At 30.1% G+C, this 19,399-nt stretch overlaps 1 protein-coding gene across 3 annotated transcripts in view; it reads right to left on the bottom strand.

Moving 5' to 3' along the window:
- The window catches only part of LOC112679631 (glutamate receptor ionotropic, kainate 2), a 320,107-nt gene extending 305,654 nt beyond the window's left edge, over positions 1 to 14,453 (bottom strand). For 2 of the 3 annotated variants that reach the window (XM_025549519.1, XM_025549520.1), the window contains exon 1: positions 13,693 to 13,764. Coding sequence is in view for 1 of the 3 variants with exons in the window: in XM_025549517.1 (XP_025405302.1) it covers positions 13,693 to 13,822 (130 nt within the window). In the remaining 2 variants the exon portion in view is untranslated. Of the gene's footprint in view, positions 1 to 13,692 lie in introns of all 3 variants that reach the window. The other variant, XM_025549517.1, reaches the window with a different exon arrangement.
- Between the last annotated feature and the right edge of the window lie 4,946 nt (positions 14,454 to 19,399).

The following is a 19,399-nucleotide window of genomic DNA, read 5'->3' as shown; positions in this document are numbered from 1 at the left end:
AATTTAAAAAAAATGCAATAATTTATTTAAATAAATTAATAAAATACAATAATTATTATTGTGTTAAACAAAGTAGTAAGATTTAATTTTGATGACATATTTATCGCTGTAAAAGTATTGAATAGTATTTTCTCGCAGAAAGTAGTTATTAGTATTACAGTATAAAGAAAGTTATACGTTTATTGTTCGATTTCCTCCTTTTACACATAAATTATTAAAAAAATAAATAAAATTATAATATTATGATACATGGTGTAACGATCACACACACCTACTACCATCCGCTATGCCGCGCCACCGGTATCTCATGACGTCACGCATCGACCCGTCGATCTCACACTGCAACGACGGTAGATAGCGCTGGCGCGATGTAATATTAAAAAACATAAAATGTGTAATACAATTAATAAACTTTCAACTTTCTTTAACAGTAAATAAATAGTAAAATTCAGAAACGCCTACAGTGCACAATAAATACATATCTCCAAATACAATATACATTAATCTACCAAAACTTATTAAATGAAACATGTACCTTTTACTCACCCGGGAAATTAAATCAATAAACACCAAATACACATATATATATGAGACCGACAAACCAATTCGTCACATTTTTCTGACCAAATATCGGTTGCGAGATATTACTAAAGGTTCAGAGTCCAGGGTACGGCCTTAAAACTCCGTCTGTCGGACTGCCTGGCCTAAAAGTATCTCCCCACTGATGTCAGCGTTCCCCACCAAAATAATCTCAGTTTTCATTGACATAATCGGCGCGTAAATCATTTTCTTTTTAAATTTAAAATTGTGTGAGTAAGTAAATAGTCCGGTGTGGCCTTAATACCCCACACCTTTGACTATTTTATTTTTCGTTGTTATAGGGCTCCGTAATACACTCGTGTCCCCTTTTACGCCGCAACATTGAATAATTTAAATTATCATTTTACTTCAAAGTGCTACAGAGCCGTAAGTGATAAACATATTAAATATTACTTATTATGTTAAATGTTACATTTTGTTAAATGTTATGTTATATTTTATTATGTATTCATACATATATCTTTATCCATTCTGGTAAAACTATTATGCTTATAAATAAACTTATTTTGTAATGATAAAACTCGACGTGTTCAGTTCATTACAATGGACTACAGATAAATATTCTTCCAATTATAAAGTGAAAAATACTATTGCTATGCCGAAAATAATTAATGTATGTTTTTCATGGTAATTTACAATATAATATTTAACAAATATCTATTTAATTTTTAGAAACCGAAAGGTTCATTATCAATAAATACTATACGAAATAATTCCACTGATATACTGAGTATCGAGCACAATGCTTCACTAAAATTATTTTATTTATTATCATTAATTAAATACGCTTATTGTTACCAAAGAAATATCATATAAAATATAACTCAAGGTAAATAAAATCTAAAATTATAATACCACTCACTCATTTATCAGCGTACAGCCAAGACTATCATACTGATTGATATGAAATGTTTATGGAATATACTAATTATAAATAGCACAAAGAATTATTTCCTGGTGCATTGTACAAATATTTATCAAATATTGCATTTTTAAGTATCTTAATGTATTAATTTGAATACTATAGCTTTCTGTGGTGTACGTAAATTAATAAAGTATAAATAAAATATTATTAGTGTTAATGATACGTTTTTTTAAGTTAAAATAATTATTAAATCAAAATAGTAGTTACTATAAAACAAAAAAGTAAAATTTATCCTAAGTAAAGATGGGCTTTTTAACTAGTATACCTGTTTTATAATCTCCTTTGCTAATTATTATTTTTTATGGAATTTTTTTGCGTATGAATATATTTTTAAATTAACCAATATTATATTACAAAAGTTTCCGTTAAAAATATCAAATAATAAAATTATTTTTTATACATTTTTAACGTAAACAGATAAATTTCTTCATAGTTGGAAATTTATTAATGTAAAATAATTTGAACGAATTTACCCATTAAGTATATATATTATTTTTATTTTTGATCTGCTACATGAACTTAAAATTTCTAAATAAAAAATGACTTTACGTCATCCTGAAAAACTTATTAAAAATTGTATATTATTTTAAAGTCTACTTTGTATTCATTTTTTATGTTTTAAAAATAAAAATTACAAATATTACAATTACTTTATCAAATGTTTAAGATATATAGGTTCAAATTTGTAAAAGAATAATCATCAGTTTGATTCATAAAATAAAAAGAATAAATATATTGATTTATATATAGTTTAATATTATCAAAAATGTATTCTTATTAAACTTGACCTTCATTTTGTAAACAAATGTAATAGTGTAATTATTTATTTTTAACATTTTTATTACTATGATTTATTCACTGTTATGAAGTAACCACAATTCGATATAGTATGGTTTGGAACCTAACATTGTTTTGAATTATTTTTAACTTAATACAATACTTATTAATTGATACAACATTTAATTTTCAAAACTCAAAGAACAATGTCGTTAAACATAAAAAAATAGTGAGTTATTTATTCTTAATAATTACTTGGCTAATAGATTTTTTTTTTGTTCAATAATTATATGTGTTTGAACCACATAAGATTTATGGTCCTTTCAGTAAATGAAACCTCAAAATAATAGTGATTTGTTGGTTCATTAATCCCATTTGTACATAATCAACTTCACCAGGGATTTATATACAACATTCCAAATTTCGTACCGAAATGTGTGAACTATCGTATAATCGATATACTGTATAATCGAGGCTCGTTTTTCTATTCATTTTCTCTTAATAATATAGAGAAAATATCTTTTTCATAAAATACGAACAAGAATCCATCTGTAAAAAATATTATGTCATCTCACACAATGTTCATAATAGTTATTTTAATATGATTTTTCAAATAATTTATCGATTTTCTTTTTTTTATCACTTTCGTCATTTACAAGACACGTTTTTAGATTTTTGTATTAAAAATAATTAGGACAACAAAATATTATTAACTTACTTCACTATTATTGATTGGTGTCACTTGAAAAATATGAATATACATAGTTTTATCTTTATTTTTGTAAACAAATATAAATGAGTCTAGCAAAAATGTTAAGTATAAAATTGTCCATAAATAAAAGTCATTTTTCATATTAACCTAAAATAAAACAAAGCTTATAAAGGGATAACATTTTTATTATTATTTGAATATGATAAATAAAATAAATTATTATATGTAAAAATAAAAATAATGAATAATATATAAAAATGTTTTTAATATTAATTTTGATTAAAATGTGTTGTTCGTTGCTTTAAAAATATTTCAATTGATCTCTTTCCACTTTTAAAATGCATACATTATGCAAAGTTGCGTTTTTATTGACTCTATGTATGTAATATTTTTTTATGATTTTTGATAAATTCTAAGTTTTTACAGTCCATATTAGTTATTAACATTGCTCGAAATAAAATGAATACACAAGTAATTTCAATTTATATTTAACAACATTACTTCAACCATAATTCATTTTCAAATTTTCTCTTTTGGACATTTTATCTGTAAACATTATTACTACCAATATATAGTTAACACTACTATACTAGGTCATCGTCGTTGTAACAATTTTGGAATTAAATGTGATAATAATATTGCAAACATTTACAGCGCGTGTATTTATTCGTACTCAGTCGTCTGCAGACTAGAAACAGTAGAACAGCTGTATTTGTTCGATATGTATTTGCTGTATTTGCTCCGATGGAAATGCCCGTAAGCCATATTCTATCTTTTTTTATCTATACCACGTGCCTAATCATCAATATAAATTTAGTTATACGGAAATATGATTAAAACTATGGAAAAAACTAAAAGAACTTATGCGCTGAAGGAATGAAATAAAATCAGCACTACAAGTCAACTATTCTGTGACCCTCTGTATATCTTATTATTTATTTTGTATAACATTTACTAGCAAAATAGTTAACATTAATAGTTAATAAAACTGTTTACTGATGTACTAAAACTCTAACAGGTTCATAAATGTAATTCATCTATTATCAATTCAGGTCTAATATATGCATTGGGAAGGCACGAACGCTTAAGTTTCAAGTCCACCCCCGAATTTTAAGAAAAAAAAGGAATACGAAATTATAAATTTAATAATTATTTCAAAATTACTCATGATACTTGCAAATAATATATATATATATTGTAATGTGATCGGGTATGACCAGTTAAATATAGAATATTCAGGGAAGATTTTCGGTTTTCTAGTCCTTTTGAATGTATTCAATTGTAGTTCGAGTGCATAAAGAAAAAGGATCTTAGTATTACTAAGTATTACGAATAAATATCGATTATTTCAGATGACTATAAAGATTTAATACAACTCACGAGTATGGAATTCTGTACCAAAACAATATGGAGTTCAACTACACCAGATAGTCGTCATGGCCGAACTAATGTTTCATCATACTCGACATTAGCCATCGGACTTATAATATTAATATATGATGATATATACCCTAGTTGTAACGTAGTGTTTACTCGGCAAATATACATATTATGTGGGTAGACTATTAATGATATAACAATCGTTAAAATATAAAGACTAATAAAGCATGCTATTTATCAACATTTCACATTGTACGTTGTACAATATATATATATATATATATATGAAATAAAAATATTTCCACGAACATAGTGCTTTATACAGCCTTAATATGATATTATCATAAAATGACATTTGGTTTGGTATACATAAACGGTTTAGTTATCGCACAATCTGCAGGCACTTCACCTAATGGGATTGACCGACCAGTGCCGTTCGAGGGCGTAACGTCAATTTTTATAAAGCCGACCATATAGCAAAATAAAACATTGTTCGGACGCGTTGTAATGACGTACATTCAATTTCCCTACAGCAAGGACTCAAAACGTTTAGAGTAGCCCATATATAACCCTTCTGTTTTTTTTTTTTTTTTTTTGCCACAATGAGATCGTTATATAATTTTAGTTATATACAAAAAAATATTTAAAATAAAAAAGTAGTCTATTATACGTGCATTTTATATAATATATTCATAGTATAATATATAAATTTATATTTTGAAATGTGCACGTGAAAAGGAATTAAGGCTAGGTTAGAAATGAACGTGCGTTTGACCGTTCAGATAGCTGCGTGTTACGTGCGTCAATCGTGAACGTTCTAGTCAAGATATTATGTACAGCTCAGAGGTAAATCGATAATGGATATGATAGGTTCTGCTTGTTTCTGGGTCGTCCACTTCAGTATAAGAAGTCGAAGACAAAAGAAAATAAGCACCAACTCTTCCCAACTTCTTCTTTCGTCAGTTAGGTTTGAATACTCATGTGTCATTATAATCTATGTGGTAGCTCTTTTTCGATTTCGTTGTTTAACATATCAATTTCAATTTCCATATTTTTTTGAAGATAAAAACATATTTTCAAAATATACGATAAACCGATTGCAGTGAAACTCTTTTGTCAACTGAAGTAAAACTAAAAAATTGAAAGTCACACAATGCACACAGCGATTTTCTATTTCATAATAGTAATTATAAATCTATAATACGAATTTCCAAACATCTCTTTCAATAATTATTCCATGTTTTTTTATCCAATATAGTCTTTGTTCGACAACGCTTAACAGCGCAGTACATTTCAAAGAATTGCAATCGTAATATTTTATTATGATTTCAAATGATAAAATATACAAACGTAAAATGTATACATCAGAACGCTCGCGGTTAATTGTCGTCAATTCGTAAAACACTATGAGGAAATAAGTCATATTAATATTTGAATCGTTTAAAAAACCCATTGATTAATTGCTATATTTGTTTAATACTTTACTAAAGAATAAACACCTGAATGATTGGAACCGATTTTATTTCTATACAGAGGATTCAATGCCGACCCCTTCCCCTACCATGCTTATATCCAAGGAATATAACAATATGAAGTATTATATACTTGTGTAATATTAACACCGAATTGTATTAGTTAATTAATTTTTTGCAATCATCTAAAATATCGAAATTTACATAAATATTTTTTACTTCGTATTCATAACACATTATATTTTTAAAAAAATCAACTAGGTAACAATATTTTTCAGATACAATATATTAAGCAATGATTTTAGATTTTATAAAATATTTTTTTCAAATTTACGCATATAAGTGAAACGAAAAATTAAAAATCTCTACGACTTTCACAACTTTTAAAAGCGTAGACCTTAAATTTTTTAGATTGCTTAATACTATTAAGATTACATACATACGAATAGTAATAATCATGATCTTTACTTTAACTGAAAGCACTTAAAAGTATTCGACATGAAATTATATTCATTGATTAATTATATTAATATAAAATATGACACTTCAAAATGTTATATGTAAGTTTTTTTTCAACTTCAAAAACAAATATGTTTTTTACAATAGATGATTGTTTGTATGTTTACACGTAAAGTAAAAATATTCTTGGTGTTTATATGGCCAATTGTACTTGAAGTTGTTAGCAATAGCATTAAATATTTTCCAGAGGTAGGAGAAATTCAAAATACATTGCCTATCCCTCCTCATTTAATCAGCCGATACTCGACACATACTCACTATACTGTGAAAAATATATGTAGCTTTGTCATAAATGTTCGTTAATTTATACTGTTACTAAATAGGTATAAACTTTTTGTATAAATAACATCCACAAAGTTTTTGGTAATCACGAAAGAGATTATTAAATGCTAAATATTCAAAAACTTTTTCATACATAATTCTTATATTACATCACAAATCAATAAAAATATAACGAACTTGAGTAAACAATAATTTACTTTCGATATTATTTGGCAATTTCTCAAGTGCTAATTTATTATAATAAGAAAATATACCTAGTACATATTATATAATATAATTGATAAAATGAATTCAACATTATTAATATACTTATTTATGGTATCAAATTAACTATATACGAGTAGTTTCTTTTAGACTCTGAGTAAAACTAGACATGTATCGATTGTATAATGATATGGTTTTTTCTGTCTGTGTACAAGATTTAGATTGTTTTGTTTATCTACAAATAAAAATATAAAAAAATTATTCTAAATAGTATTTGGAAGAGGGAGTTGTTTTAATTTCTCAATAGGCTAATAGAGAAAAATGGAGAAAAAATACTAAATACTTCAACCGAGATCAACAGTTGGTTATACACTTTTTTTTTTTAATATTTTTGTTTTTATTGTTTATGTGTTAACGATTTGGACTAAGAGGTCATCACAATTATAAGTAGTTTCTGATTACTAATGTTGTCTAATTGATACTTTAAGGAAGCTTTGACAAAAACTCTAAATCGTTTTCCTAATATATTTACATTTTAATAATAATAATAATAATAATAGTTTTGTCTCAGATAAAAACTGACAAAAAGTAATAAAATTACGACAAAACATACAATTTTTGATAAAATCGAATTTTTATTTTCACCATAACTAAAAAACAATTATGATTTGAAATTTTTAGTGATTGTTTTTAGAATTGCTCACCTTAATTTTTAAAATATTTATATTCGTTCGAGTTAATTATGGATAGTTGAAAATGCCATGCTTGTATAACTTTTTTCGTAAAATATTAATTAATTGATTTTCGTTTGACAATATTTTTGATAAATGTAATATAAATTTTCTCATAGATGTCTCTTATTGATAAATGTGAAAAATTACGAGCATTTAATTATTGGATTTCGACAAAATAAAAAAACTTACAAAAATCCACAACATTTTTGTAATGAAAAATTTTAAATTTTATAAATTTTTATACTTAAATCACGAAAATAAAATAAAAAAAAATTTTTAATACTTTTTTCTACTCAGGAAAAAAAAAATTCTGGAAAATCAAAAAGAATTATAATCGTTACAAAATTAAATGATAATGAAATTGAAAATTTTATTGTATTTCGATTGACTGTATAAGATATTTGTTTTTTCTTTTATATATAAACATTTTAATTGTATTGACTTAAACTATGTATTAAAAAATGTTATTTCTTCCTTAACTTTTAAGTGCACTGTAGTTAAATAAGAATATAAATAGTTTCGTCAATATTTGAATATAGTTGAATTATAGAATACTATAATTTTTAGTAGAAGCTGGTATTAATTTCTAGTAAATTATTGTTAGAAATTGTGAAACGACAACCAGAAAAAAGTAAGAAACTATTTCATAAATCGAACCGACCTGTGAAGTTTTTTATTAAAGATCGTAAAAATAAAAAAAAACCCTAAAAGATCACAGACATTTTCCCAAAATATTTTTAACATTTTGTAAATTTAACGTATAATATCTTAAACAATATTTCTCAGAAATGCATATAGACTAGATTATATTAAATTTTCCATTTCTTTTCTTTCTTTCAATTTTTTTACTATAATTACCTAGTAGTCATATTTTTATTTTTCAAGCAAAAAAAAAAATAGCTTTTATTTATTTAAAAGTTTATTCTCAGAAAGTTACGGTCTCGTTGATAATGCTCGAGTAAATATACATCGCTATGTTATCGATGGTTTACATAATGAATACAGATTAAAATCCAAACGCAAATATATATAGTATTAAATGCATATCGTTCTTTGTTGCATTATAATAACACTGATACTATAACGGACATCGTATTCCGGGAAAACTAATATTTATATAAAAAATAACAATACAGAATAACTTTAGATGTTGCAGCTCTCCGGTCTACAGATTTCGAAATAACAATAAGACGTTGCCAAACAGCGGTGGCAGCAATGATGATGGTAGTATATTTAATAATAATTAAGCTGTAAAACTAATGACTGAATAATTTAAAAATCATAATTTTTGTAAACAAACAATCGTCTATACATCGAACGAAAGAATATACTCTGTATAAAAACGCCTATTGTTAAAATACAATTTGTAGAATTCAGATTTGATTATCTTTTCATGGTCTTAATTAATTCAGTATTATTTTTTTTCCATCGTGACAACAATAAAAATTATTCCTAGATTAATAACCTACACATATAAATGCAATACACAATTATTATTTGCAACTAAACCAACAATATATGTGTTTGACATTATTTAAACTGAACCATTTTATTTCTTCACGAAGAACAACAATACGTATAATATAAATGTCCCCATTTGTAAATATAAACTTTTGTTTTATATTGATTAAATGTATACGATAAGCGACAAGACATGATCAAAAATATAATGGCGTTAAATCGCTTTGCTTGTGTGACAATCACTGTGTTTATCACTGTAAAAACAGTGATGATTCCGAACGGTCCGGACAAGACGATGGGATAGTTAGCGCGACAATTCCAACCGGTTTCCGAGGCATTAACTACAGACGTTTATCGAAATAATGATTTGTAATCCATTGCTAATTCACATGCAAAAACGAATCCTCTACTTTCCTATTTTCTGAACGTACGTGTCTGCACAATATTTTAATTGTTGTGTTCAGCGAAAAAGTAGAAAATATCATAAAAACATTTTAGTTTACAAAGATTTGACAAGAGAATAAATGCTGCTGGTATTTGATGGCTCTGCATAAACCTGAAAGGTTCTTACAATTCTAAGCTACGTGCTACTACTACACCTTACAGACGAAAGCTTCCCGGGCAAACGATGAAATGTATACTTGGTATTAATCATGTTGTTGCTTGAATTACATCTGCCGAAGACCGACCACCACTTGATGAAGACTGTGAAAATATAATTGATCAAATATTGTTGTTGTTGATATTATTATCGGCGCCCCATGTACTGAATCGGTGTTATATTTACTATTTTTTAAGTTCTGGTCTCAGCGGTCATCGGTTCATGTTTAAACTACGTACTAAGTTTACCTATTACATTTTCATTTCCTTAGAGAGAAAAAACTATTCGCGTGGTATATTACGTAATTTTTTTTTTTTTTTTATTATACAAATAATTATTTTTATTCTTTACTTGACTTACATATACTTATACATAGTTTTAACATGATGAGTATATTTTAATAAATTACCCTAAATCGTTATAATCCAAAAGTATCGTCCAATAAATTCAGCAACGACAAGATTATTTTTAACTATTGAATATTGACTTATTAAATAAGTAAAATAAAATTGTTATGAATGCATTGAAAATAATTAATGTTTCATAACATGTTTATGGCTTGTATAGTAGTAATTTTAACCATCATGTAGAGTAATATACTAATCGTTAATTCCTTCTTCTCGGATTTAATTTCTTCAAATTTTCCAAACTCAATCCGTGTATTCACTGACGGATCAGCATCTGTCCTATTTTCGAGATTTTCTTTTTTCATATTTTCCATTAATATATCGTTCTCTTCTAACCTTCACCCATTGGCATTTTAATTTTCCAGCGAAGTCTACGACATAATTTACGCTCTTCAATTAATTTTTTTTGTAAATTCCCAAAAATTTCTAATTTTTTCCGATTCTCAATTATGCCTACTTTTTCTTTAATCCAACCCTTTTCATCATTATATTTCTCCACATATTCCCATGATAAAATCTTTAACATATCAACTTCCCTTATATCATAAAACTGTCAAATATCTTTAGGCTCCGAGACACATTGAATCCTAGGTACTTAATGAAACATCTAATCGGTTAGTCACCTCTACCAAAAACATTATTATTCCTTTTCCACTAAAAATACCCACTTCTGATTTATTTCGCATTGTTCACAGAACTTATTTGTGTGGAAAAAAAAATTGGCCTCATAAAATTTTTTCACATACTTAAAGAACTAAAATGGTGTCCCTAATACTAAGCACGTGGGGTTCAGAATAATAAACATACATATATTAATTAAATCAAGAAATGTACAAAATCAATAGATTGTGTTGTTGGATCAACACAAAAACTCAATATTGTGAACCTATAAGAGAGGTCTGATTCGTTATTTTAAATTTATCAAGATTATAGTAGAAAAAAAAAATATATTACAATTTTAGAAAAATCTAAATTGCAGTTTTGTATTAATATAGATACATCGTTTTAGATTCTGAGAGGAGCCCAATAATATATAAATATTATGGTACGTTTTTCTTTCTAAAAATACTTTTTCACATCGTAAATCTACACCCGGCTAAAGTCTTGTGTAGGATTTAATTCGATCATAAATTGGACTCATGGTACTTCTTTGAAGTAAATATTTTTCGATTTTCCCTGAAGTAATACCAATATAAATAAAAATCTGCAATAAAAACTTAAAATTCAATGGTTAGTCGAGCAAAATATGTACTCCTCGTGACAAAATAAATATTTATTTTATTTTCTAGATTTTAAAATCTTATCCAACAATATAACTATTTGTCATTCAACGCAATGTTAAAAATTAAAAGTTAAGTTAAATATCTTAATTTATTTAGGAAAAACTATTTCAAATTTCAACTTATTCCATAACCGTATAAGTTTCATGTCAATTGTCTATTGTAATTGTATGATTGTGTCGCTCTTTTGGATGAATACATAAACAACATTTACGATGGTAGTAACATTTTAAGTACGATTCAAATAAATTAAATTCTTATAAGTGCTAAAAATATATTTTATATTCAACGTTTAGTATTTTTTTATTATTTCAATTTCATGTAAAAAAAAAAAAAAAAATCCATTTATGATCTTATGATTATTCGTATGAACTATTTAATATTAATTTACTATCATGTAAAATAAATAAATACAAACATTTTACAGAACAAATACACTTCGTTGTCGTAAGAAAAATACGTTTTCATATTTATAACGGTGGTATAATTTACGAAAATATTTTAAACAACGATATTAATATAATTATTAGGTAATAGTGTATTGTATTCTGTAATGCCTCGTTTGCACGTGACGAACGCTCGGTCGAAGAGTGTAACTTGGTGAACTCAAAAAACCAGTACTCGGCCCAGTTATAGGAAGAGTAAAATGAACGTGAACGAGCGAATAGAAACCTCATCTATTCACCGACTACCCCCGCTACCGAAATTGACTGTACTCGGCGTGTCTAAACCACTAGCCGAGCAGTAAAGCCGATTACATCTTGTGGGTGAACTCGGGGGTCGTTCGGCCCAGTGAATAAAATGTGTGCAGACACTGACTCGGTCAATTTCGGTACTGGGCCGAGCGTCAAGACGAGTTTCTTGGCCGAACGCTCGTCACGTGTAAACGAGGTATAAGTTCTACAATTTCTTATCGTAAAAAACGCACGTAAATTGCATAAACGGAGTGCCGTTTATTATTCTTTGTTCACAATTTATTCGGCTTTATCGTAACGTGTTGAATGATAGCCATAAGTTAATTAATCCTACGTGATTGGACTTTGATAAATTTAAGAATTGCGTTTAATATTAAATATTTTCCATATGTATTATATAAAAAGAAAGTATAAATATCCAAGCTCGAAAATATCGATGCTGACCATAAACGTAAACTACAATTCACTAAAACATCCGTATTTTACTTACTTCATCCCCTAATTTAACTTTAACAAATTCTTACTAAACATGATACTGCTCTCCTTCATCCCTATCTTATTAATTTATTTTATTTTATTATATTAAACGGGCTTAACCCTTTTCATACAAACATTTCAGTAACATATGGAACACGCTCTTAAGTATATACGGAAATGGGGCTTAATTACAATATCGGTTAACTTATACGAGAAATAATTGAGTGAAAACTGCACAATATGTAAAACATAGGAACTTTAAAATATTTAATTAAAATTGTTTTAGTCTACAGGAAAACTATTATCCATTAAAATAAAATATTGCAATCTGTACTCACTTAAAACTAAATGTATTAACTGTATCTTTTTTTTTTTTAATCATTATTTTCAATTGACAAATGATTGAATTATTATTTTAAAGATTTCCCAAAATTCTAACATGCATTTTTTGTTTTAACATTGCGTACATCATATAATTCGATTTATTAGTTTGTGTTCACTAAATTTAATATTAAAGAATAGAATATTTTTCTCTTATATAATTAAAAATAAAAATCAATAAAGACAGATGTAAATAAACTTGCTACTTTTGAATGCAAGGTCTTTAGGAGGATATTTGGTCGTAAAAGAAACAATCGAGAGAATTAAGAATAATTTGAGGATTAAAAGAACTATATGGTGAAACATACATGATTAGAATCCTAAAAGTAGAAGACTGGGATGGGCTGGACATTTGTGGAGGTCTAAAGGCCCCCATTGGTCGGCCTCAAGTTAGAAATTGGACACAAAAAGGCTGACAAGACGGTCCAGACAGCGGTGGATAGATAGGATTACAAAATGTGCGTCGAGGTTGGGTGTGAGCTACGGAGAGAAAATAGCTCGAATAATGACGGACGGAAGCAATAAAAAAAAAAAAACTTGTAAGAGTAATATTTAATAAGAATCAATAATAAAATTAACGTCTATTACGTATTTATTTTCAGTTCCATTACAGTATCAAGACCACAAATATAACATGTGGTACGAGTTAATCGTTGAGTATTTATTTGAACAATTACGATCTACACGCATGTTTATGCTACAAATTTTAGTAGAACGATCGGTAAACGTATACGGATTGCTAACAACGTTTGGGGCTGCGTAGTGTCGTACGACGTATCTCTTACCTATGCGAATAACAGGTGGCAACGCGGCGACAGCCGCCGAGTCGTCCAACACGTGCAACGACCACACGACGGTGACGAGCAGCCAACACGGTCCGCCGCCGCCGTTGGTCAACATGGCATCGGCCGACATTACCAGCACCGGGCCGACCGCGGGCGCAATACGCACGCCGCGTGCGACACGATGACCGCCGACCCGTACCGCGTGTCTCGCCCGATGACGCGAGCACTGGTGCGCCGCGCTTGTTCGTCACTCGTCCGCCGCGAACACGCGCGCGTCACATGTCGACGACGGCCGCCCTCGACCCGAGTACCCCGGCGGTTTACGCACTCCGCGGCGATCGTGACGAATCCGACGATAGCACGGTTTCCTGGACGCGACGACACAGGACGAACCGCGCGCACCTCCTCGGCGTAACCGAAAACGAGCGGAACGTTTGTAGAATATTTATTCGTTTACGGCACGTGTCGATCGTATAATACGACGCGCACTGCGATGCGAGCAGACGAACGAACGGTATTACGACTGTTACGATCGTTGTTGTTACGATAGTTGTAGGGCTCGACGCGGGTGACGAGACGGCGAGAATGACCGGCCAATGTGTTCGTCGCCCTCGGAGGAGATTCTGAACTCTCTCACCTCGGTGCCGATCGCGTGGTCCGGGTGGACGAGTGGGCACGCGCGCGCTCGTGTACACCGACTTGTGAATCGTTCGCGCGCGAACTGAACGGTGGTGTGGTTGGACGGCTTGGCGAGCACACCGGACGACGCCGACTGCGGGGACGAGCGCTCGCGATCCGATGTCGCCGCCGCCGCCACCGCCGTCGCCGTCGCCGTCGCCGATTACGACGATGACAACGGCGACGATAATGCCCGCGAAATCCAACGGACGATACGCACGGGCGTAGGTGTTTTCGTTTCAATCACCATTTTTCGTCCAAGCTCGAAAAATAATAATTCGGTTTTCACCCGAAGAAACATTATTCGTCTTAGACGAGAAAACCGTTTTGGTTACCATGATCTACAAGTCGATACGATACGAGTTGTGTGAAAAAAAAATAACAAATAAAACCCGTTCACCGTTTTAGCTTGTGCAAGAAACTATCGGTTTTAAATTTAACTACAAGTCGTAATCTTGCCGGATTATAATTAATTATTGTAACTATTTTAAGATAACAATAAAAAATTGCACTGAATGAACGGATACGATTCGAGACAAAAAACAGTCGCATTGATGTATCAAGCAAGTTAGTCAAATATAATCGAGTTACAATTTGTTCAAATAGACTTTTACTTAAAACTTACAATGGCTTAGTTTTTAAAAAGTATAAGAAAAACGATTGCTTCAAATAATTACAAGTATAATTTTGATTCGGAAAATGTTACAACTGGCTCACTTTGTAATCGCTATATTTTTTATATATTATATATTATATTTATTATTATATTATATTTTTATATTTTTTGTAAACGTAATTGTTCAGCAAAGATATATACGACTAATGAATAGATTGCTACGAGATTCCATTCAACACGACCACAAATCTTCAAATTAAAACGAAATCAATAGATAAATTGTAAATATAACGTGTAAAGTTTCAGCTATAGATAATGTCCATAAAAAAAAAAAAATAGTAATAATAGTTAAAGAATTAACACAAAATAGTATTTTTATAGATGACTTTACTAATCACGATATCGATTAAATCAGAAATGTATATATTTCTTTTTCTATAGAAACGACCGTCAGAGGTCTTTGTCGATGTAATTTTCACTTGGTAAGGGTAAAGTGTTGTATAGTACTTCTCTCTATGAATAGAGAATTATTACGTATGTGGACTTTACTCTCAATAGAGTTGGTTCGACGGGAAGCAGTGTAAAGCAACAAGCACGATGGCAAGAGAGGATACTACGGAATGTTTTTTTGCACTAAACCTTATTTGAACTGATGACTGCGTATGTTAGCTATGTGACAACAGCAACACACTACCCCTAAATGTTATATATGTGGCAGTTGTAAAATATTCTGCCTGTATTTCCTAAAAATATTATAGAAGATCATTTAGCTTTAGAAAATACAAATGTAATAACTATAAAAAATGAATAATAATTTTAATTCTTAGTGATCAAATAAAAAATATTGTTATTTAAAAATTTAAAATTTTTATGTAAGTTTGATTCAATTTACATTGACAGAACATTTAAATTTGTTGCTTGTGATGATTTTGCTTGATTTTAGATATGGGTGTTTACTATACATGGCTTTAAAAGTGAAAATTTTATTCCATTGATTATTTGTTTGTTGGCAGATAAAATATCTCAAACATATGCATTTATGATTAATCAAACGATCAATAAGTGTAATCAAATCTGACAAATATTTTTACTCAAAATATTAATAATTGATTTTGAAATTTCAATACATATTGCTATTGCGAAAAATTGGTCTTTAGGTCATATAATTGATTTAACATCACAAGGTCATAGTATAAGTAATTAGTATATTAGTAAGCATACAAAGTTCTGTTTAGTAAAAGATTACAATAACAGTTCATTAATTAATGTTACTTGATTACATAGTACATTTGCTTTAATGTTTTTAGAGTCAGAAAAAGTTTCTATTTTGTTCAGAATTTAATAAGCGATTGTCTAATTGACGATGGGCAAAATACCACTACTACTTAACTGACCATTATATTTTGGAAGATAGTAAATATAATTTTCTTCCTAAAGTTTGAACATGTAACTCTTCGAGTTTTAGATTAACAACGAGTACATGTAAATCTATTCACTCGAACTTTAATAAATATATCAATACAAAATTACCACCTATCATATCATAGTTAGATATTATTCTTGGTGAACTCTAAACAAAAATATATGTTCAAATAAATAGTACAAATACTTTGAAAATGTCGAAAAAATACTCAGTATTGAAGCGACAAGACTTAAATAAATTTGAAATTAAACAATATAAATACGATAGCAATGCATCAGAACGTGAAACGCTGACGCAGATACTCAGTATATTCATCGGACAATATAGCGCGTATCAACTAAATATGTATAATTTTGTGACCACTACCACCCGTTATTGTAAGAGAAATAATGACGGCCCGAAAAAATTCTCTCTCACTCTATCTCTCTTTCATTCCCTCTCCTCCTCTCACTCACTCTCTTTCTTTCTCTCTCCCCCGTCATCTGTCGAACTTTTCGGAACAGATATTATTTTATTTTTCTTATGTTTTCCAAAATTTCTTTGACATTTAATTTTTTTTTTTGTTCTACTGATATCATCCAGATTGACCATGGAGTTGAGACAATCACGTTTGAAACTTGGGAGCAACGTCGCGGTGGAGAGCGTGTACGACCATCCTACACGTGGTAATTTATTAACTGATTATTTAAATAATCCTTGGACGGTACTTGACGATTTGTTTTTTGTTTATGGACGAATGGTACAAAACAAATTCGGTCCACTTATAGCCGTATGCAAAATTCACTCATGAACCAATGTGTAACATAATTTCGGCTCAAAATGTATACCACGATGGTGCCAATAACAAAATTACAATGTTACATGTATGTATATATAATACGTACAAATTGTTTTTAGTGTTTGATTTTGCAATAAATTTACACGGAGTTTTCGCAAACAGATCCGTGATTAAGTCGGAACGTATTTTGTTTATTTTAAGCCTTTGTTTATGTACACTCAAACGAATTATACCAATACAAAAAATCAACCCCCAATAACAATCAAATCATGTTCTTCTTGCAGAATTCGCTTAGTATATGAGACGTTTTCCTTTATTTTCACCCTGTGTTAGAATTTCGCCGACAAATTAATATCTTAATTGATTTCACTGTTACAGTTGGTTATAGTTGTATCATCGATTAAACTTGAGCGAAAATATAAAACCAAGCGTTTAAACTACATTATCATGATTTGTTATTCTCGATTTTTAGGGGGAGGGGGACTCGTAGGACCGTTTCGGAATACCAACAAAACTATTTAAATATGCGCAAGAAAAAAAAAATAAGAATGTTGTAAATCGTAATAGTATTACTGTTCACGCCAGTACGGTCAAAATGTAATGTCCGGGTTGCAGTTGGTAGCACCGTATAGACAATTATGTTCAATCAGCCGAACGACAGTTAGGTTTGGTTTGCAATATTTAAAAATGTCGTTGCGACTCTGTGCATCGACGAAAAACCCGCCGCCGATGTGTTGTTTTTTTTCTCGTCTCCATTACGAACGTCGTCGTTTTGGTGTGCGTTGTTTTTTTTACACGGAGTTGTCGTGCGTTGTTGATACACGTAGTTGACGTACCGTTGTTGTTTCACGTATGTTGACGCGGATGTAAGATTTCTTCTTCCACGGAAGTTGCCGTTCAAACCATTTTTTGCCGGTCGCCGTCGTTTTCGTCCACGCTGTACGTGAAACCGCCGTTTGCGGTACGCCATCGCCGTTTGCGAGTCTCCGTCGTTTCGGCCACGTTGTTTGCGGGTAGACGCCACCATACGTGATAGCAAGTTGTGCACACGTTACTCCGCCGTTTGCGATTCGCCTTCTTTTGCATCGACATTGTCAGGGTCATTTTTATATTGTTTCTTTTTATATTTTAATGAAAGTTGTTTTAATTTATTATATTGTTCCTTTGTTGTTTTTTTTGTTTTGTTGATATTTGTTGAAATATACGTATGTTATTATTATTATTATGTAAATACCAGATTTAGCCTTATTCAATCTCCAGACACTCTAGTCACAGGGGCCATTAGGCCATTATTAATATTAAAATAATCGTATTAGAATAATAAACACTTTTTTTGAAATATTTTTTTTTATTAATAATAGTATTATTATAATACCAATTCGAATTCATTATTCATAATTAAGATAGGACAACATCCTTCAAATCATCTAGTTAATTTTTTAATTGGTCGCGTCTCGGGAAAGGTTTTAATCTATAATATAACATAGTAAAATGTACTCGTATTGGATATCTGAAAATTAAAATAAAATAAAATGTGTATTTTCGTCGCGCCGTCATCGAACATGTTACACGTTAACTTATAACTTGTAACGTGCGCCTTCGTGAGCGAACCTGAAAATGAGTTGTGTATCGGAGTGGGTATTTAATTTTACAGAAAAAAAAGATGGAACACCGGAATGTGCGCAATTATACTAAAAATGTTTTGTTTATTGTTATACGGACAAGTAGAGTATGATCATACCGAACACCAGCGCATTACATAAAAATAATAATAATATTACAAACAATATAAAAACGGTTATCGGTTGATCGGACATGAGGTAAAAAAATATATTACCTGACCAGTGGACCCCGACGGCGAATGATGCATGGCTGCCAACTTGCACGACCGTGGACAGGGCGCACAGATTATCGTGTTGTTACACCTCGAAGTGCACCAAGTCACGGGGAAAACCCCGTGAACTCCAACGGACGAAATGGGCGCACTAAAATCAAAACTCGATGGTGTAACTGTCATATTCCGACCGGAGTGGGCGTACAGTTTCGCGGTGGAGTAACAAACGGGAATGCGTTACCTACTCGAGCCGGACGGACGACGAAAAAAAAAATGATGCACAACTGACGCTGTCGAACGTAACGAACGATTGTTAACGGGTCAACCGGCCGAACACTGTGACTCCGCGATACATGAATCAAACGCGTTAAGATAACT

The sequence above is a fragment of the Sipha flava genome, unplaced genomic scaffold, assembly GCF_003268045.1.
Source record: "Sipha flava isolate LNK unplaced genomic scaffold, YSA_version1 165_pilon_pilon, whole genome shotgun sequence".
In the NCBI taxonomy this organism is placed as follows: Eukaryota; Metazoa; Arthropoda; class Insecta; order Hemiptera; family Aphididae; genus Sipha; species Sipha flava.
The sequence above is the reverse complement of the archived record's forward strand: the minus strand, read 5'-3'. Positions and strand labels throughout refer to the sequence as shown.